Source organism: Anguilla rostrata, chromosome 7 (genome assembly GCF_018555375.3).
Source record: "Anguilla rostrata isolate EN2019 chromosome 7, ASM1855537v3, whole genome shotgun sequence".
Classification (NCBI taxonomy): Eukaryota; Metazoa; Chordata; class Actinopteri; order Anguilliformes; family Anguillidae; genus Anguilla; species Anguilla rostrata.
Genome location: NC_057939.1, coordinates 35,753,971 through 35,776,891, shown reverse-complemented (window position 1 = coordinate 35,776,891; position 22,921 = coordinate 35,753,971). Strand labels below are relative to the sequence as shown.

The following is a 22,921-nucleotide window of genomic DNA, read 5'->3' as shown; positions in this document are numbered from 1 at the left end:
TAATTACTACATGGTGAAACCAAAATGTATAAGCATACCCTTTAATAAAAGCTCTTTGCACTTTGACCACGTGTGAATTGTTTGATTACAAACAGACAAAATAAAATATTAAATCAGAAAAATGCAGGTGGTTTTAATGTTGTGGCTGATCGGTGTATATATATGCCGGCAGTGAAGTGTGGCCTAAATCAGCGACTCACAACTGCATACAATATCAGTTGTCAGAAAATTTAGTTTTATGAAAATAAAGCACGCTAGAATATTCTAATATAAAAAGGAGCTGTACAAAGAAAATGTCACTTCTCTGGACACCATATGAATGGCCACGAACATATATACTAGAGAATAGTCACATAAAAAAACTTGTACAAATGTTACAAAACAAAAACACTGTCCAAAACCCAATAAAAGCTATATATCAGAGACTACAGAAATCAAAATTTAGATTTAGTTCCACAGACATTTGTGCGAATACATACACCCCTTTAAGAAGTAATATATGAAAAAGCATACAGAAGCACTGGCATGTTCTGTCAGCTGACCCTGAAGGGGCCTAGATTTTTCACAGACCCTCCCATTTTTACCATTTTAGATCTTGGAGTATCAGGGATTACTTGGTCAAGGCAAACTGTTACACCCCTCTTTCCCTGCAACACACAGGACATCTTGACAGAGTAACTGGGTTTTTCCCTTACCGTCATTGTGTAGCTTACTCCAATTCCAAGAAAAGCAACATATTTAAAGGTGCTGTGACTAAGAAGCAATACACTATCAGGCAGTGTGTTACTTGTACATAGTTCTTTAAGATCATTTATGTGGTTTCTTGCAGATGCAGTCTTCAGTATGTTGGCTTTGGATTGTAGATATGAAATGGGAATTTTTCCTAGTAAGAATTATATTGCAGATATCCAGAATGTTCATTCTGGATGTCAAGAATGACATTGTGGATATCTGAAATTGAAAGCCCAATCCACATGAATGGCAAAAGTGATGTCATTTGTCCTAGGAAGAATGACGTTGTGGATATCTGAAATGACAATTGTGGATAGGAAGAATGTCATTGTGGATATCTAAAATGTTCTTTTTGACGAAGAATTGAATTACAGATATCTGCAATATATATCCAGTCTAGCTATTAAATGTTAAATCGGCCACTTATACTTTTTAAGGATTTTGATATCTTAAATTTAGTTTTGACTAGTACAATCAAAGTTGTAGATATCTTGAAATACAATTTCTACTAGTAAGAATGTTATTGTGGATATCTTTATCATTCTGACTAGTGAGAATACAATTTTTACTAGGAGAAATTATTGTCAGGGGGGGCGAGGGAATGGACCCAAACGCAGAGAAAAATATTCAAAAAACCAAAGGGGAAAATCCAAACTGAGAATTTCACTTTTAATAAGAACAAAAGACAAAGGAGAGCCGAAACACAGCCACGCAGGGCAAGTCTCAAAACTGGACTAAGCAAGAGTTCTTGAAACGCAAAACAAGGAAGATCCAGAAAAACAAAACCAGGCAAAAAACAGAACTCGGGCAGGGAAGAAAACACTCAGGACAAAAACACAGAGTCAAGTAGACAAGGGAGCACATACCGAAACACCATCAGAAAACACAGACACAAAAAAGGATCCAGCACCTGAGTCAAGCAAAAAGGGAACTTAAATAGACAAGACACTGACGAGACACAGGAGGGCACAACCAGGCCACAGAGAGGGAAGGGAAAACGAGACAACCCAAAAACAATAATAGAATAATTGAAAACAATAATACAATTAAACAGGGGGAAAAGAACAGAACTAAAAACTAAAGTGACGCCCCCTGGCGGCCCAAAATGGGAAACGCAAACAAACCACAGAACCATGACAATTATGGATATCTAAAATGTAATTACAGATAGGAGCGGTGTACTGTCCTGCCTTTTTTTTTTTTTTTTATTGTAATAAATCATTCAACACAAAATCAGCCATTATAAATGCAGTCAATACAGAAAGCATTAGCAAATAGTTTTATATAAAGAAATTAAATATCAAATATCATTGTAAACTTTATACACCGTCAGGGGTAAATAACATTTCTAGATAAACACAGGGATTCACATATATTACAATTACGTTTTGCTATCTTATTTTTAATATTACTTAACAATTTCATGTAATGTTCTATTTCTATTTTGAATAGAGTAAAGTTTGGCTTGTCATTAGTCCATTTCATTTTATGTATGTGATATTTACCATATATAATCAATAAATTAATTAGAAATACTTTGTCTTGGACAACATCAGTAATTCTAAAGTTTAGCTAAGCATCTAGCATTACGTTGTATCCCTGTGTTCATTTCTTTATTTAGAAAATGCTGCATATCATACCAGAACATTTTTTTATACATACAATGATAAAACAAATGAATTATTGTTTCTTTCTCTGTACCACAAAATACACATTCGTCTTCAATATTTACTCTAAATCTAGCTAATATGTCTTGGACTGGATAAATTAAATGATTAAATAAAGAATTTTAAAAGAGACTTCTTTAATTTTATTAGTGAGACAATATTTTCTTGGCATGCTCCATACTTCCTTCCAGTTTATATTCTTATAATTCGAGTTCCAGTACATTTTAGCACGGGGAAAGGTTATTTCTGTACATATATTCCTACGATATATTCCTATATATACGATTATCATACCAATTTTTGAAGCCATACTGCCCTGCCCTCAGCTCTGGGCTCATCGTATGTGACGTCACAAGATTCGCCGGAAGTGGCTTGGTGTCGTAAATAAAAAACAGTTGGCTGTGTAAGCCTGAGCTCCTTAATATTATATAATTTCGTACTTGCTAAATTGGCAAGACCTACCACTTTCAAGGCTTCGAAATGGGACTATTTGGACGAACGCAAGAAAAGCCACCGAAAGATCTGGTAAGAAAACCAGAAAAAATATTTGCATTTAAATGTGGCGTTCCTAATTAGCAGTTTACTTCGCCACTATGGACTTTTGACTCGAGACAGGCTGTTGTTGATGGCGTTAACAGTCGTAGTTGTCAGCTGGTTTAGCAGTTAATTACGCCGCTGTTTTGAGAGTAGTTGTATTGTGTATGTGTGTGTGTGTGTGTGTGTATATATATATATATATGTTGATGTTGTCACGACAGGCACAAATCAGCTTTAACGTTTTCGCTATTTTAGCTGACAATGATGTCGAGCTGGTTAAATGCTAACTGGTTGAACGTTTTGAACGCGTTTTTGCTTCTCCAGATCAGCAGACCCAAAGTTAGCTAGTAAAACGAGCAAGTTGGCTGTGATAATCTCACTTTCCACTGACAGTAACGTTGTTGCGCGTTACATCAATCAACAAAAATACAAGAGCCAGTGACGTTGTCGTAAAATTGTTTCTTAGCGTGAAGAATGTCTGACTTGTTTACATTCTGGACAGATGTGACTGCTTAGCAAATCTATCGCTGTTTCCGTCGCAGAATTTTCGATACAGGCAATATTCTCCTTACCGTGAAGAGTGTCTGAAGAGTGCCCTACCCCCCCTGAATGTTACCTCGGCTACACAAGCATATAGAGAAATAACTTTGGGTGGCTTGTAAATTGTTTTGCTATTTTTAGGTAATGTTTTTTTTTAATTTTCCTCTTTCTTCTAATAACTCACCTTCATTGGCGCTGGTGCAGTTTGTACTTCCTCAGCCTTTTCCTCCAGTGTCTCTGCACCTGAAGCCTGTCAGTTTGTTTGCATCAAGTTGGTTGCTATCTCTAAACTTAGCTGTTATGTACAGCGTTGTGTCGCTGTGTCCACATACCACATACCCTTTGAAGTTTTGGTTGCCAGATTGGCAAATTCTTTTGTTCTTGAAAATTGCTATTGTTTAGGCATTTTTGGAGAAATAAACGGTGGAAAGCCAACACTTCTTTTGTGTTTTACCTGTTTGTTCACCACATGAGCAGTAGCCACCCCGAGCCCTGTCTCACACTGGTGGAGAATGTGGGCATAGCGTCCCTGGTGGACAGACAGATTTTTCTTTTTTGTATTTTTCTTTTTTCCTCAAATTTTATTTTTTATAAAGAGGAAATCATGTAGCGTGGGGACACTGTGAGGCGCCACCCCTCCCAGCGGGCCCTACGAGCTGACAGGGCCCTTTGTCTGGGAGGACATTGTGGCTTGCCCCCTGGATTACCTGGAGGATCTCCTGACTCAACTCGCTGAGGCCTGTCCTGGGCTCAGGATAGACCTGGGTGGGTGGCTCAGGAAGGACCTGGATCCCTGCCTGCGCCATGACTGGTAAGCCCTGGATGAGTCAAAGGAGGAAGAGGACTGGGGCAAGCTGGATGGGTCTTTGTTGTGTGAGTGGTGTGGAAGCTGTTCCCTACTTGAGGGCCTGCCAGAAGCCGCTGTCCCGCCACCGTGTCCCAAGGTGCCGCCAAAGGCTGCTGCTCCACTGACCAGTCCAGGGGAGCTGCTGGAGCCCCCTGCCCTCTCACTTTGCCCAGAGAGCCCTTCAGAAGGCCGCCAGCCCCAGGGACCACTGCAGACATGGAGCCCCCTTAGCCTGCTGGAGCAGGCCCACCAGCAGGGGCTCCCTCGCCTTTGCAACCTGCCACAGCAGGTTGCCTGCTATGCCCTATTGGATGTGGCCACCAATCCCAGGAACCCGGGTGTTCGACCCTGGGGGTGGCCTTTGGCACACAGAAGAGCTCCTTCATGGCTGTACGTTATCGCTGCCGCCCAGAGCTCGAAGCTGTGGGGTGGAATGTGGTGCCAGGAAGGGAATTAGGGTGCTGCCCACCAGGGGACCGCACCAACCCTACAGACGAATATGGCCTCATTGCAATCACATCAGCTGTGGCCTATTACCTAATTATGGGCTCTATAAGAGGCCTAGCTCCCAGGCCTAGAGGAGAGGCATTTGGGAGCTGGAGAATGCACAGTGTGATGGGTGTGTGCCAGTTTTATGTGGTGCCAACACTTCTTTTGTGTTTTTCCTGTTTGTTCACCATGTGAGCAGTGGCCACCCCCAGCCCTGCATCACTATATATATAAATGTGTGTATGTGTGTGGGTGTCCTCCTCAAGAATTTGTCAACAAAAAGAATTATTTAAAAATAATGTCAATGTCAACAAATCACTTTCATGTCCATTTATAAGCATCTAGGATACACAATACCCCTATTGCTGATGTTACAATCTCAACAGCGGCCTCTAACGGTCCACTGCAGCGTCGAAAGCAGCGCAATTTGATGCCTCCCATTCATTTCCTATGGGACAAGCGTAAATCAGCCCCGCAGTGCATTCTGGTAGTGGCACGCTGAAGCAACGGGTAGCAGCGCGACGAAAAAGTTGAGCAGAGCTCAACTTTATGCAAATGAATCCATCGAGCGCGTTCAATTTACCCAATCAGGTGAAGGCTGCGCTGCTGTTTCTTCAGCCGGCTAGCCAAAATCTTGTTTGGTAAAAAAAAAGTTCTGCGCATTTTGAGGATGGAGGAAAAACTGACAATTTCTGTAGCTGCATTCCCGGTGTTATACGATTGCTCATTATTTGAGAAGTGGGACACCAAAGCCAGAAATGTCGCCTGGAGAAAGGTGTCAGAGACAGTGGGTGTTTCGGGTGAGTTTGAAAAATTAGCATTTTGAAGAGTAGTACTTTACTTTCTTGAAAAATATTAGGTAGTTTAACTTAGCAGCTGTGAATTTTTGAGATATATTGTGATGCTCCTGTATTTATACACCACTATTGTAAAGGTACAGTCTCTCCTAATTTGCATTAAATGAGCAGGAACACATTTTTGATTATGTTGCATGAGCGGGAACACATTTTCAGTAGGACTTCGTAACACCCACCAGCGTGCACCACATATTTCTTTTGACACGCCCCCAAGCAGTCAGACGACACGAAGCGACACGTCGACACGCGATGTTTGACGCTGCAGTGGACATTCACCGTAATGCAATGGAAAAACGCTGCCACTTATCCTCCCCAGGCCTCAGTAAGCATCTGTTCAAATATAGCCTTCTTATCACGGCTTTTCCTTTCCTATCTTTTTCATTGCCCAAATGGCATTAGACCAGTCAGTCATCAGATTAAATAAAAATGACATGCTGTACATGCTGTATACTTTAATACATCCATTAAAGTATACAGGAGGGGTTGATCAAGTGTCATGATGCATGTAAGTCCATCATGCTTAGTTGTAGAGTGTGATGAGATACAGAGAGAGAAGCTTTTTTTTTTTTTGATTGAGTGTGTTAGGGTGAGATGGAGAGGCTGTAGGAGTTATTTTTGTTATTTGTTTGTGTGGTAATTTCTACTCTGGAAAAGACCACTCAACAACTTTATGTTCGAGAATCAACTTTATCTCGAAAAGTGGAAAACAATATATAGCTACATAAGTAGGCGAACGCTGCACATGTTGTAAGCGGAGGAGCTAGCTCTACACAGCCCGGTAGACCGGCAGTGCAACCCTACAACCCTGGAAATTCCCGAAAACAGCATCCCTTATCAAACAGCTACCCCTAGCGGGAGCATGGCTCTATTACCATTATCCAAAATTAGCATTAACTCATTTTATAATGCTCACATTACAACAATTTGGAAGAGCTTTACGAAGTAACATTTTTTTCCCCGACAGTACTAATGTTAGTTAACGTTATCTAATATTAGCTAACAGAGAGAAAGCCTTTTTTTTAAGATAGCTGTGAAAATTAATAATTTTTTTCAGTTGTAGATTTTTTTAAATTGTAGTTTTAGAATTTAGGGTAGTAGGGCGCGCAGGCACCGTGGTTTTTTTTGTTACTCGTTGAAGGAGCTTGGTGACAGGATGCATTTGACACATGATCTAATGTTAACAAGGAAGCTAGCTAATAACAGTTTACTGTTCAGTGCTTTTGTTTTTTATCTGCTTACAAATTTCATTGTGTGCATTCCAGTACTTGAAAGAGGTATCCTCCTTTCCTCCAATACCACCTTGTCTCCTCCATGCCCCGATACCGATATTTGTTTCCTCCCTTCTTCCAGTGTCCTAATATTGGAGGAGAGGCGCGAAGCAGCTTCCAACTCCACACCTGGTGATGTCTCTGGGTCACAGACCTCTAGCAGTCATTGCATTCAAGGGATATGTGACAAATGGCTAAATATGACTACTTTTATTTACGTAACATATATGTCCCAAATATTATAGTGCCCTGAAATGGGAGGACTATGTATAAAAAGTGCTTTCACTATTAGTACACTATTATCGTAAATAGTTTCAGCCTGTTGTGATTTTTTTTAGTTGTGATTTGAGCCTGTCAGCTTGTAGTGAGGATAGTATGTACTTCTGTGACCCTGAGTTATGCCAGTGGGAGGATATTCCTGGCAGGTTTTTACCATACTGGACAAATCTAAGGCCAGACTAAGCACAACCCAATCAACTGAGTTATTGTAGAGCGTAGGGGTCCATTAGAAATTTTGAATATTCAACTAGTCGCACACATTTGAATGGGATGCCAGTTTTGCATTTAATTATCATTGTATGTTATTTTGTTTTGTTGTGTGTTTTTTTCACAGTGTATAGAACCACAGATATAGCACTGTACGCAATGGTAGCCTACAGTGTATGTGGTAATTGGTATATGGTTCACACTGCCTTCTGGTTTAGAAGTGTGATGGGGGATTTATGATTTTTTTAAATATTCGCTGTCAATAGTCAAACTATTTGAAAATCATTTTGGTTTGTCATGCACATCCCTAGTAGGGACCACTGCCTACACACGCATGTGTGTGTGCTGAAGACTAGTTGCAGTTGATGACATGAGCTGCATCACTTCACACTTCCCTGTGAAATTCCTTTGTAAGCTTTGAAAACTAGGGTTGCTCAGAACTGTTTGACTAATGTATTATTATTATTATTATTATTATTATTATTATTATTATTCTCAGTTGTTGTAGTAGTATATTTAGTAAATATTGTGCTTCAAGAATGGGCACCTGTATGTAAAAATTCCTGTTACTGTCTTTAGCGGCGTTTCCACCGCAGGAACTTTACCCCGGAACTAGGAACCTTTTGAGGAACTCAGTGCGTTTCCACCGCAGGAACTAGGGTCTAAATTTAGTTCCGGGGGCTTTATTTTACCCCCCAAAAAGTTCCTGCTCGGGGGGTAGTACTTTCCGAAAGTACAGGAACCTTTTGGGTGGAGCTTGCAGCGCTGAACATTTCTGATTTTTTGTGTTTGTTTTCAGATGCCATGTTTAAAAATATGCAGCCGCAAACCAATTTATTTTCATAATAACTTCAAATCAAACTTGTATGTTATGCGGCGCAGTAGCCTAGTTTGGTTATAGCCTGCCAACGTCTTGGAATTATCCCGTGTGCTCTTCTGTTCTTTTCTTGCTTTAGTATTCGTTTTATAAAATTTTTTTATAAAAAGCATTCGTGCTGGGACAGCATATTAGCTACGTACCAAAACATTCAAACGGATTAATTCGGTTGCTGAATATTTTCTTCCGGATTTTCTTTGTTAGCCCGTTGTAATTGACTCAAAACGTTTGATACAGTTATGTGAGGTATGCGGTAGTTCTGCGTAATTCACATTGGTGATACTGTAAAAGCAAACTGGAAATCACCTTCCGCACTTTTTGTCAGGGTAAAATAACAGGTTAATTCTAGTAATCGTCCCTTTAGCTTTTTCAGACTGCCGTAATTTTACTCTGCCATTCTTCAATTTCACAAAAAGACCAGGAAGACTATGGACTAATTTATGGTGCATGGTTCGCATCTGGAGGGCACACTTCGCTGCTCGGCTAGCAGTAACTTCGAAGGAAAGCAAACAGTGGCTGTACCACTACTAATTTAAATTTTCACGCAAGTCCGAGTTTTCGTTCTATTCTTGTCATTTTGCGATTTGCGATATGGAATTGACCATGAGAAAGTAATCAAACAGCAAATTGTTTACAACGTGTGCATGTTTTCTGCTGTTGTTGCCAGTTATACATATAAATGTGAATGCATTCGGTCGCTTCGGATGTCAAGACATGAAAGCGAATGTTCGCATAAAAACATAATGAATGTGTTTGAGAGGATATATAAAACAGTTACAATCTGACTATTGGCCTGTTATATCCTATTTGTTGCATAACAACGGTCCAAGTTCAACTACCAAGGACAGTTTTGCTTGACAACGGTAAAATAAGCCCAAACGGCTGCAGAAGAATATTTCAATTCCAGGTGATTAAATCGATAAATAAATAAATAAATACAAAAGTAACCATATATAGTCATTGTTGGTAGCCCGTTGTATATAAGTGGAATAAACCCCTCTGGGCTGTCCCGGTTATTAGAAAATAATGTAGGCTACTTCGGCGGTAGTATGGGGTTACCTTACTGAACCCGTGTTTAGCAGTTGTCTACGACCATGAAATGCACTTTTTTGTACGTCGCTTTGGATAAAAGCGTCTGCCAAATGAATGTAATGTAATGTAATGGGTTACAGAAGAAATCATAGGACAGATGGACCGACGACAACATCGTTTTTTCATACGTCAGTGGGCTAATTTGCCTAATCTTCGCGGGACTTTAGACCGCGGTGGAAACGCAGACAACCATGGGCTGAAGGAACCTTTTAGTTCCTTGAAAAGTAGTTCCTGGGACTAAAAGTTCCGGGTAATTTTGGTGGAAACGCGGCTAATTTGGTAGTGCCTGAGGCTCTGCCTCATTTCACACAACCACGGTTTGCATATGCAAATTACAGGGTTACTTGCAGGCGATTCCCCCTCCCTCTCCTTCACCTGACAGTTGAGCATAAGTAGATGTGATTGTTGTTGTCTGTGATAAGCAACTGTTTTGAATAGCTGAACAGAAGCTCTTCAAAAGTACACGTTTACTGAAATATGGGGCTTAGTCAAAAGGAGATCATGTGGTTTGTGTGATTCCAGAGGCTACCACCCTTGATAGAATTAGCTTCTGGATGTGGAAGATGACCAGAGAAAAAGGTTATTCACATTGTTCTAATTTGGAAAGATTTGGTGCCATTTGGAGAGGTTGTGGGGCCATTTGGGTCCATCTTCGGTAGAACACTTCAAAAGTTATAGCTTTATTCAGTTCAATTCAATTTTATTTGTATAGCGCTTTTTATAGAGAACTGTCACAAAGACACTTTACAGAGTAGCAAGGTAAGAGACAGAGCAAACAGGGCAAACACCAGCCTTGAACCCCCATATAGCAAGTATATAAGGTAAAAAAAAAACTCATAGTGGAGAGAAAACCCTCGAACAGCAGCAAGAAAAAACTCCCTAATGTGAAGAAATCTTGAGAGGAACCCAGCTAAAGCGGGGGAGCCCATCCTCCACTGGCCGACCTGGTGTAGAGTAGCAGACAGCAAATAAAATGTGTTAAGCAGGTTACAGCTGAGGTGAAAGCAAAAGTTGACTCCAAACTTTTTTTTCTGGTGTTCTAGTCATCCTCAGATACAATTGGAAAAAGAAATCTAGTTTTGTCCAAAATCAGAAGTACATGCAATACTACAAAATAAAGAAAACACAAAACAATTTTTGGGTTTCTTTGTTTTTCAGAATAGATTTGTCTTGTATATTTACTGAGTGAGACTCCTATAGAATCAGGGGATTTGGTCATTTTGGTGCAAATATGCTCTTCATTTCAAGCTTTGAACCATGTCTGTACTGTACAACCCCAATTCCAAAAAAATTTTGGGCAGTAAATGAAATGCAAATAAAAACAGAAAGCAGTCATTTGTAAATTTACTTTGACTTGTATTCAAACAAAAGCAGTATAAAGACAAGTTTCATGGTTTTCCTATTTAACTTCAATGTTTTTTGAAGATATACTTTTATTATGAAATTTATGCTTGCAACATGTTCCAAAAAAGTTTTCACAGGGGAAATTTAGGACTAATAACGATGTGACAAGTTGAAATATCATGGTGATGTGATACAGATGATGTTAAACAGGTGAGGCAATCGTGTTATAGTTAGAGCCCAACCGATGCCAGATTTTTGGGTCCAACGCCGATCCCGATTTTAGAGAGTCCTAGCCCACCGATTACCAATGTTTTGACCGATATTTTGTCAAAAAGTGCAACTTTTTCAAATCATTTTGAAAAACTTATATTTTATTAAAGCTTCTATATTTAAGAACATTTAACTTATAAGCAAACAAATTAAAATAGAAATAAACACACAAAGAATTTTTTAGATAAAAAAAGTAAACGATGATATTAAATTAAATATATATATTAACACCATCTTTAAGTGTGTGAAATCAAAATAACTCCACACCTTGCTTTTACTCCTTTCTTTTCCAGCCATCTATAAAAAATTAATTTAAAAAAGTCAGTTTTCCAGTTTCAAACATGTATTTTTATGAATATTATTATTATTGTTGTTGGTGTTATTAATTTGTTATTATTTCTTAGTATCTATTCTCAGTACATTAATTATATTTTCTTATTTTATTCCTACTGCGTGATCTCAAAGAGTAAGACTATCTAGCGAGCTTCCCTGTCCATAAGAATTCGGTGGTGAAAATAACTACAATGCGCTCTGATGCGTGACTAGATGACACTCGCTCGCAATAACGCATTAGCTATTGACACAGCCTCATTATTTCTTATTATATATTCTCAGTAAGTTAAATGAATTATATTTTCTTATTTTATTTCTACTACATGATCTCAAAGAGTAAGACATTATCTAGCGGAGCCAAAGAGTGAATCAAGTGTAACGTTAGATGAAATTAAATTGACTGGATGAAATACGTGAAAAAAATACAATGCGCTTTCGTGCAGGTTACCCGCGGGAACTGTTGGTTGATTCACTTCTCCAACAGCAATCCTTCTCTCATGTTATCACGACAAAGCTAGATAACATGGCTTAAAATAATCCATGTTAGAAGTGTTTTATCGGCGTTTTTACTGTCTGGTTAGCTTGCTACGATGACGCGTGACTAGATGACACACTCGCTTGCAAGAACGCGTTGGCTATAGCATCATATAGTAGCTATTATTATTATCTCAGATAAAAAAAACTAATGTGTGATGCATTCAATCACCATTTTATTTTGGCTGGTTATTTATTTGAGAATACAGCGATGTCCTCTGGAAATGTAGATCCTACGCTGCTTATGTGATCACTGCCACTTCATAAAGGCTTGCTAGCCAGCTAGCTTGCTAAAGTGAACCAAATATGTTAGCTAGCTCGCTCGCTTGATAATGAGGATTGATAAACAGTGGTCGTATAAACGCATTTAGCCTAATTAAAAAACTTTCACTAAATATACACGCCTTTATTGCGGCAATCGAATCTGTGCAGACAAGTCTTGCAGTGGAGAATATTGGATGAGGCACGAGTGACAAACGTCTTATTACAGAAGTAGAGCGTCAGCTGCTGCAGTTCACACTTGTATTAGAGCTCCCTCTACTGGATAATTCTAGTAAATAGCAACTACAACGTTCGAACAGACAAGTACAGATAAATAATCATAGTTTTTTTGGTTATTATACTTATTAAAATATCGGGACACATCGGCGGCATAACTGCTGATCCCGATGTCGTCAAAAAAGTCAAATAATGGCCGATATATCGGCCTGGCCGATATATCGGTTGGGCTCTAGTTATAGTAGCCTATATAAGGAGCCTCCAAGAAAGGCCTAGTCCTTCATGAGCAAGAATGGGTTGAGGCTCGCCAATTTGCCAACAGATACATCAGCGAATAATCCGGCACATTGAGAACAATGTTCCCCAAAGACAAATCGGTAGGATTTTGGGCATTTCACCCTCTACAGTGCACAATATAATTAAAAGATTCAAGGAATCCGGTCAAATCTCAGTGCATAAAGGGCAAGGCCGAAAACCACTTCTGAATACGTGTGATCTCTGATCCCTCAGACGTCACTGTCTTAAAAGTCGTCATGTGTCTGTAATGGATGACATGGGCTCGGTAATACTTCGGTAAACCTTTGTCAGACAACACCATTCGCCGCTACATCTACAGATGCAAGTTAAGGCTGTATTATGCGAAGCAGAAGCCATACATGAACACTGTCCAGAAGCGCCGCCAACTTCTCTGGGCTCTGTCTCATCTGAGATGGACAGTAGATCAGTGGAAGTGTGTTTTGTGTTCCGATGAGTCAACATTTCAACATAGTTTTTGGACAAAACAGCCGTAGTGTCCTCCGGGCAAAAGAGGAAAAGGACCATCCTAGCTGTTATCAGCGTCAGGTCCAAAAGCCAGCTTCTGTCATGGTATGGGGGTGTGTCAGTGCCCATGCCATGGCATCTGTGAGGGCACCATGAATGTAGAAAGATATGTACAAATTTTGGAGCAACATATGCTGCTATCCAGACACAGTCTTCTCCCGGGACGGCCCTGCATTTTCCAGCAGGACAATGCCAAACCACATTCTGCCCAGATTACAAGTGCATGGCTGCGTAAGCAGAGAGTGCGGGTGCTAGATCGGCCTGCCTGCAGTCCTGACCTCTCTCCGATTGAGAATGTGTGGGGCATTATGAAGCGCAAAATACGGCAAGGAAGGCCCTGTACAATTGCACAGCTGAAGACCTGCATAATGGAAGAATGGGAGAAATTCTTAACCAACTGGTGTCTTCAGTGCCCGAAGGCTTAATAAGTGTTGTCGGTCAAGCAAGGATTAATTAAGAATATATTTATTTTCTGAATCCAGTGGTTCCAACAGTCAATGTCCTTGTTAAAATGTTCAGCACTCTGAATACTGAACCAAGTGATATTGCATGCTAGAACCCCTCACTTAACCTACACGTAAAATATATTTTATTAGATTTAATTTAATAATTATGTTTAAAATTAGAATTATCAATTAAATCACCAAATTCTTTGACAGGTCAGTCTACAGAAAACTGGTGGAATCAACCAACAAGTCAAACAAGCTGTATATCGGGTTTTCAGATTAAATAATTGAGTTCAATAAGAAGCAGTCAATTATATTATTGAATTGAATTTTAACAATCCTTTATTTTTCAGTGCAATGGCGATTTCAAAACCCAATTTTTACACATCACTGACCAAAAATTCACTTAAGTGAACAAAACCAAAGACAAAAAAATAAAAACCGCCCCTACTCGGTCACCCAATGCCCTCAGCAAACAGAAGCTCTCCTTCCTCCACTGAGCATACTGCTCCCCTATAGCCCCATACACTCTTAAAAACTTTGTGTCCTCATGGCCTTGTAGTACCTGAACTCTACCATGACTCTGGCCTTAATCATGCCCCTGACCATAGCTACCGTATCTTGTGCATCCCCCCGTTCAACCATGGTTTTACGGCTCATGTAAATTGCCATTTTTGCCTGCCCCAAAACAAAGTTAATGAGCTGAGACTTCGCCCTCTGTCTGCAACTGTATGGAAAACCCAGGATAAAAACCTTTTTTGAAAAAGTTTCCCCCATTGACCTAAACAGTCGACCCAAGAAGGCGAACAGAGGCCGAAGTCTCACACATACAGAAAAGCAGTGAAAAACAGTTTCCCTTTCATTGCAGAAAGGACAGTGGTGGGAAACCGGTGGGTTTATTACAGAAATAAAACTATTCACTGCAATTATCCCATGCAGCACCCTCCACTGTAAATCCCCAACCCTCTTGGCCAACGGTGGTTTGTATAATGCCCGCCACTGTGGCTTTTCCTCCTCCATTAACCCCAAGTAAGACCTCCACGGTGTGTCTGTGAGAGGAATCAGCTTCTTTTCATTCACTACTTTCACCACCATGTTATACAGAGTTTTTCCGTGTGCCACGTCCAGGGCCACATTGTCCATACTCCGATGTTCTAACAGGGAACCTTGATGTGCAGAATCAGAGAACCTGGGGGACACCAGGAGCCTAGGAAACGGATCTCCTGTGTTATGCTGGCCTAGGTTAGGTCCACAGTCTCTGAGCAGTTGCCGTTCCACGTCAGTTAGGGCCTGCCTCCAGCCCAGCAGCACCTTGGAGGTATACCGCCCCGACCGCACCCGAAGGCGAGTGCCAAAATCCCCCACCTGGTCCAACTCCCGGCCAGCCGTGCCCACAGCCTGCCGTAACTTAACAGTCTTAGAAGCACATAGCAGTTCAGTTAGCTGAGGAAGGGCCTCACAGCACACATCCAGCCGGGACCCATACACCAACGGCTCCTCCAGGAGCCAGAAAGTCGATGTAGCGGACCCTGCACGGCAACGTTTCAGGAAACCCCATGCACGCAGCAGGCCATTGTAAAACACAGGTAATCCACTCAGTGTAGGACGTTTGTAATCCATAAGAAAGATTGATGCATTAAGACCCAGCCCACCTGCCCACTGAAGGATTGCACAGGCTAGGGGCCTCCAGACTAAGTTCGCTGAGCCATAGAGCAGCCTCTGTATGAACTGCAACCGGAAAGCAGCCCCCCTGCTTCCCAGGTGCACCAGCCCTTGGCCCCCTTCTTCCTTGGGCATATACAGCACATTCTGTGGAACCCAGTGTAGTCGGTCCCAAAAAAAGTTCACCAGCACTGACTGAACCTTCGCCAGTAGCCCTGACGGGGGGACCACACATGCTAGGCGATGCCACAATGCAGATGCCACCAGATTGTTGATCACCAGTGTCCTTCCCCGATATGACATTTGTGGTAGCAGCCATTTCCACTTCCTCAGACAGCCCTCCACCATTTCTAATACACCTTCCCAATTTTTCTTTACCATGTCATCATCTCCCAAAAAAATACCCTGATACTTAATGCCCCCACACGCGTCCACTGCAGCTCCCCTGGCAGCGTAGGCTGCCCACCCCTCCAGCCTCCCACTAACAGCGCTTCACTCTTGCTCCAATTGATCTTTGCAGATGATAACACCTTGAAATCATTAACCATGGTAGTTAACACATCCACATCTTTCTGACCAGAGATCATAACAGCAAGATCATCTGCATAAGCTGACACTTTTACAAAAGCTGGGCAACCTGGAATTTTAAAACCTGTAATTGCAGTCCTTATCCTGTGCAACAGGGGCTCGATGGCCAGCGAGTAGAGCATTCCACTCAGTGCGCACCCCTGTCGTATGCCCCTACACACCTTAAAAGGGGCACTCAACCCACCGTTTACCTTCAACACACTCTCAATGTTCTGATACAACACCCTAACCTTTGCAATAAAACCATAGTTGAACTGGAAGGCCTCAAGGGTCTTCCAAAGGTACTGGTGTTCCACCCGGTCAAAAGCCTTCTCTTGGTCTAAGAAAATGAGACCAGTGTCAATCCCCAATTGTCCAGAGAGGGCCAAAACATCCCGAACTAAGGCTACATTGTCAGTTATCGTCCTGCCAGGCACACAGTAGGTTTGGTCAGCACCAATAACCTGCCCAATCACTTCCTTCAGTCGGTTAGCCAAAGCCTTGGAGAGGAGTTTGTAATCGGTACAGAGCAATGCCACTCGCCATGCCCTGAAGTGCTGTGTTTAGTTCCTGCTGAGATAGAAACCCCCCTAGATCCCCACTGGCATGAACAGTTGGAAGCCTGTCGTAGAATTTGATTTTTAAAAACCCCTTTTATTGGGACATTTTCCAACACAGAAAAATTGCTATACTTCAAAAATAAAAACAATAGACAAGGAACATAAAGAGAAAGACTATCAAAAAACTAACCACAGGCAGAAAAGAAAGAGAAAAGAGAGAGAGAGAAAAAAAAAAATCCTTATTTACAAACCAAAACACAAAAAATCCATACAACAGAAAATACTTCAAAAATGAAGTAATAGCAAATCCTCCTGAACAGTGCACAAAACCCCTCCAATACCCCAAGTGTGCATGAAAGCATCCATGTTATCCGTCAGTTTATAGTATACAAATTCCAGCCTGAGACGGGCTGCCAGCAGTCCACTCATCATCAGGACTGGGTCAACTGACCCCTGACCCTGGATGCAGTTTTTTCTTGTCTTCCATATAGACAGTTTTGCTACTCCTGATAAAAAATTAAGTAGAACATGCACAGACCTTCTAGCCGCCGAATACCGTGGACCATAAATAAATAACTGAAAAGAAAATCTTGTCCCCAAACCCTGAAACCACCCCTCTAACTGCCTAAATAAACCTTTAAGTCTGGGACACAGAATAAAAAGGTGTTGTAAGGATTCCGCCCCCGAACAAAAAGGACAACCCTCCCCTATACTGGGATCCAGGTGCACCATATGTCTATTTGTGGCTATAGCCCCATGCACAATCCTCCACTGGAGGTCACCTGCCCGTTTATCAATGGGAGGTTTGTACAAAGACCGCCAGCAGCCTGGAAGAGTCTGGATCAAAAAACCCAGTCCACCTCGACGCCTCTATCCCTGCCAAAGAGCGTAAGTGTGACACTTTGACACAGGTGTAATAAGCTGCTTTCTTGCTTAGAGTCTCAAACTCCCCCAACTCTGGGGTTGTAAAAGACAGCAAGCGCCCCCCTCTTCTTGCCACTCCCCAACAGCAGGATAGACAGTCAAAGGGGGAAATACATACTCACACTCATCATCCCATTGGTCAGACAGAGTACGGTTCTCAGCAAATGCTCTTAGGGGCCCTGGCAGGGATGCACAGACCTCTTCCACCAACCTCTCCAGCAGTCTAGAGGATCTGATGTTTGTTTTCTCTGCAAGTTGGTCTACAGACGTCTTCATCAAATGGCCCAGCTTGACACAACCAGCTTCTCTCAGGCTGGACCGCAGGCTGGTAGAGGACAAGGTCTGAGTTTTTATGAGGGCAGTGTAGAACAGTGGCTCCTCAAACAGCCACATCCCTGGTGTCATTGCTGATTCCCGGTGGACCTTGAAGACCTGCCACGACTGTAGGACTGACAGGTAGAAAGGTGTCAACCCAGTCAGGTCCACCAACTCAGGGTGGAGCAGGAACAGCTGCTTGTCATAGCCGAGTCGACCAGCCCTCCTCAGTAACAGTCGAGCTGTATCCTGCCAGCTCAGACCGAAGTTGTAAAGCAGCCTCTGTGCTGCCTGCAGCCTGAAAGCCCTTATCCTGTTTGGAATGTCAATAAGGCCCTGCCCCCCCTCCTCAACAGGAAGGTACAGTGCAGACGCCCTTATCCAATGCTGGTGGGACCAGAAGAAGTCCACAATAGTCCTCTGCACCTCCTCAACTAGGCCCCTTGGTGGAGATAAGACAATCAGTCTGTGCCATAAGGTCGAGGCGACCAGGTTATTGATGACCAGAACTCTCCCCCTATATGACAGCTGGGGTAGCAGCCACTTCCACCTAGACAGTCTGGCACACACCTTCTCCATGATACCCTCCCAGTTCTGCAACTGAAACTCCTCCGTCCCTAAAAATATTCCCAAAACCTTCATTCCTGCCCTTCCCCACCTGAGACCCCCTGGCAGACTGGGAGCTGCCCTCTCCTGCCACTGTCCTACCTGTAGGGCCTCACTCTTCTCCCAGTTTACCCTTGCAGAGGAAGCCTTTTCATAAAGACCTAAACTTTCAACTAAAACATCCACATCCCTCTGCTCCTTTATAAAAATATTAACATCATCGGCATATGCCGACACCACTAATGGTGGGCTCTGTGGTAGCCCCGGTAGGGAGAGCCCTGTGAGCCTATTTCTGAGCCTGTTTAAAAGTGGTTCAATTGTGAGAGAGTATAACTGTCCAGAGATGGGGCAGCCCTGTCTGATCCCTCTCTCAACAGGAATTGGACGACTCAGCCCACCTCCCACCTTAACCATACATGATGCCCCATTGTATAACAACCCTAACCATGCCATAAAGCCCTCCCCAAAACCAAAAGCCCTCAAAGTAGAGAAAAGAAAAACATGGTCGACACGATCAAAAGCCTTTTCCTGGTCAAGGGATAAAACACTGACATCAAGGTTGTACATTTTGCACACATCAAACAAATCTCTAATTAAAAAAAGATTGTCCATAATAGACCTATCTGGGATACAATATGACTGGTCTTTATGAACCAGTATTTCCAGATAGTCTTTCAGTCTATTGGCCAGGACCTTGGAAAGCAGCTTATAATCTGTGCATAAGAGGGCCACAGGTCTCCAGTTTTTAAGTAAGGCCAGGTCTCCTTTTTTTGGAAGAAGAGAGAGAGCTGCACACCGACAGGAAGTCGGTAATGAGCCCCTCTTCGCGCACTCCTGTAGCACTTCCAGTAAGTCAGTCCCTAAGGAGCTTCAGAAATGTTTATAGAAGTCTGCAGGCAGCCCATCTATGCCTGGAGCGCGACCGGATGTCAACTGCCCTACTGCAGTAGTAAGCTCATCCAAGCTGATGTCAGTGTCCAAAGCGGTGCGCTCCGCCATCCCCAGCTGAGGCAGCCCCTGAAGAAGCTCAGCAGCACATGCTGCATCAGAGTCCTCCGCCCCGTAGAGGGCAGTATAGAAAGCCACTGCATGCCTCCTCATCTCAGCTGGGTTGGTGGTCACCCTTCCATCTGGGAGCCGAAGACACGCCATCTGCTTTGTTTGGGATACAGACTTCTCTAAATTGAAGAAAAAGGAGCTAGGTGCATCCATGTCCTTGATACCAATAAAACGTGCCCTAACCATAGCCCCTTTCACCCTCTCGTGTAAAAACATGCTGAGTTCCTGTCTTTTCCTCTGTAATGTGTCACCATCAGGGTTATTGTGTGTTATAAGGCCACACTCAATATCCCTAATCTCTTGCTCCAGAGTCTGCATGGCTGACTTGACCCTGCTGGTAGAATGAGCAGTGTACTGCTGACAGAAGAGACGGATGTGCGTCTTTCCCACCTCCCACCATTGGCTCAAGGAGACAAACTCCCCTTTCCTGTTCCTCCAGACCTCCCAAAACAAACCAAACTTTTCACAAAAAAATTTATCCTGTAGTAATTTTACATTGAAATGCCAATATGAGCTGACCTTTTTGTTAGGTGAGAGGTGAAAATCCACTGTGACAAGGTGATGATCAGTGAAACCAACGGGGTGAATGAAACTATTTAGTAACCTAGCGCTAAACACCTGTGATGTGTAAACCCTATCTAATCTGGCTGCACTAACCCTGCTGTTTAATATCTTTATCCATGTATACTGTCTGACTTGTGGATGTTTGACCCTCCATGCATCTACTAAATCTGATTGAGTAATGAGCTGAGATAAACAAGTGGATGATGATAAATGAGGTTCCTCACTTGTCCTATCCAAAGTGAAATTTACTGTGCAATTCCAATCCCCTCCCATCACAATACATTCCCCTTGACCACACTGCTGTATTGATTCCCTCAATTTCTTAAAAACTTTCAGCCGCTCTGAACCTTGGTTCGGAGCATAGACATTAATAAAACAAAAAATAATTTCGCAGATCTCAGCCCTGACCATCTGCACCCTGCCCTTCACTATCTCTGTGGTGGATATAACTTTTAAACTCACCCCAGGTGAAAAAAGGATGGCTATCCCTGCGCTAAAATTAGTCCCATGGCTAAGGAAGTGCTGACCCCTCCACCATAAACCCCATTCTACTTCATTTGTTATGTCACTGTGTGTTTCTTGTAGGAAAATTACATCTAATCCTTTCTGTTGACACAAACTCATTACATTCATTTGGCAGAATGAAACCAGAAACTAAAGCCCTCTTTTGTCTATCCCTACCTCCATTGATGTTTAGAGACCCAACCCTTAAACTATGCATGGAAAAAATAAAGATTGGAAACAGAGAAGCAGATAGAAAAAACAGATGGAAGAGAAACAACACCCTGTGAAACATCATCATAATTCATTCATTTATTTAGTTATTTTCCGCTTTTTCACAGTTTTTCCTTTCTTTGGCTCAAATCCCTTCCTCAAAACAGTGACATGTTTCCTTAATCTATAGCGCTTTTTTTCATCTAAAACATCTAAACCAACCAGTTTTTGCAAAGCTGAGACGGTCTTAATAAATTTCTCTCTAGCAGGAAAGTAGTCTTCGACTCTGACCGATTTTCCAAAGGTATCATCAAGGAATATATTGATTTCCTCAAGCGTATATGCATCGCCACTTTGCTGTGAGTCTGTTACTGACACGCCATCTGAATCGGAGTCATACTCCATTTCATCGTTTTCTTGGTTCTCAGTGACAGGCGGCTCAGCCACCGCTCCCTCGCCGCTAGCCTGCTTACCTAAGCCATACCCAGTCACCGCCCCTTGTGCCTGCTCTGCCTGACGCGGCTCAGCTACCTCCACTCCCGGCAAATCCGTAACTATAGCCCCGCTTCCTACACCACTCGGGGCTGGGCAGTCTACAATCGTTACAGTCGCATCTAAATTAGCCTGATCCTTCTGAACCCGCTCCTCTGATTTTTCAAATGTATTTGCATCATAGGGCGATGTTTTAGGTAGCTGCGTTTCCTTTTCTCCCTGTCCACTCGTACCTTCTCCTGCATCAGCCTCCGGCGGCTGAGCACCACCGGCCTCCGCGTTTTCTGACGCTCGATGTCTGTGAGGACAGGCGGAGCGTTTGTGACCTACATCCCCACACTCAAAACACTTCATACTACCAGAGCTCGCATAAACCATGTAAAACCCGTTTTCGTGCTTTACTCTAAAAGACACGTCTAGGGACTGTGTAGGGGAAATCAGAAACATAAACACCTGTCTCCTTAAAGACTGGACATGTTTAAGTTTCTCGTTCTTACACCCTAAGCCAATACTTTTAAAACCACTCGCCATTTTTCCAAACCGTACCTCTTTTAAAAATACAACCACCGCTTTATTCATTCTGGAGGCGTATGACAAGTTGTCATGCCCAACTAGATCACCCACCGCGAGAAGAACCTCCTCCACCGTGACACCTGGATCGGCCAAAATTCGTACTCCATGTCGGAGGGAGACGGACGGCGTCTCTTGGGACGCCATCCGCACCAAAACCCGACACCTACCAACACAAAACTAACAGCACTAACTACAGAAAAACTAGCTATATCATACAGTGAAAAACACGCAAATTGGAATAAAGAGAAAAGCCGTAAAAAGCTTTTAAACAAGCAACACTCACTCCCGCCAAACACACGCTCTCACTCACGAAAACTCCCAGCATGCACCAGAGAGAGAGAGAGAGAGATACAAAAAATCATGGGTACCAAAAGAAGAGCGAATATGTGGTCACTGTAAGACAGGAGAGGTGGAAACAGAGATGCACTTCCTCCTTACTTGCACAAAATATTTACAAATTAGAAAAAAATATTTCCAAAAATTATCCCAAATTATAAATAATTTTAATTACAAATCAAAAGAAGAAAAATGTGCAATTCTTTTAGGGGAAGGATCAACAGCCCCAATTGCAGCACAGTTCATTTCAGCCTGCCATAACCTGAGGGACAGTGAGTGACCACCCACCCCAAAGAAACATTGTACATACTTATTGATTTACTTCTGTTGCTGTTATTGTATATGCTGTTATTTGTATATATTGTTACATTTATCATTATTATTTTAATATTACTCTTATTTTACATATTATATATGTATGCTTTGGCAATAAATATGTCTGTATTTCATGCCAATAAAGCAACTTAAATTGAAAATTGAAATTGAGAGAGAGAGAGAGAGAGAGAGAGAGAGAGAGAGAGAGGGGGGGGGAGGGAGGGAGGGAGGGATCGGACCTTGCCATAGTATCACCCACTTCCAGTATAAGCGTCACAAGGAAACCAGCTAAAAACACACAACCTAGGAACCACCACCAAAATAAAAAGAGGAAAACAAACTCTTCTTCTTCCAGGCTCTGAAACCAAACACAACACGACCAACTTTCTCCTATGGCCATCTTAAATACCTTACCCAGCATGGCTTGAGGATGTTTGCCCTGATTGGGTGATGCCGGGTTAAGGTTTAGAAGAGAAAGGAAGGGGGGTCAGACTAATTTATGGCAAGGACTGGCCTACCTAAAGATTGCATTCAAACTTAAAGAGCACATGGGAAAGGGAAATGTTAGGCATGTAGGGTCTCCGACCCCCGATAT

General features: G+C 42.3%; 1 protein-coding gene across 3 annotated transcripts in view; it reads left to right on the top strand.

Annotated features, from left to right (window-relative positions):
* Nucleotides 1-2,752: 2,752 nt before the first annotated feature.
* The window catches only part of chmp3 (charged multivesicular body protein 3), a 31,232-nt gene continuing 11,063 nt past the window's right edge, over nt 2,753-22,921 (top strand). Inside the window, exons 1-2 of one of the 3 annotated variants that reach the window (XM_064344153.1) lie at nt 2,753-2,924; nt 7,020-7,040. In XM_064344153.1, coding sequence (XP_064200223.1) covers nt 2,880-2,924; nt 7,020-7,040 — 66 coding nt within the window. In that variant the 5' untranslated portion in view covers nt 2,753-2,879. Of the gene's footprint in view, nt 2,925-7,019; nt 7,041-9,324; nt 9,972-22,921 lie in introns of those variants that run through there. The other 2 variants (XM_064344154.1, XM_064344155.1) reach the window with 2 other exon arrangements.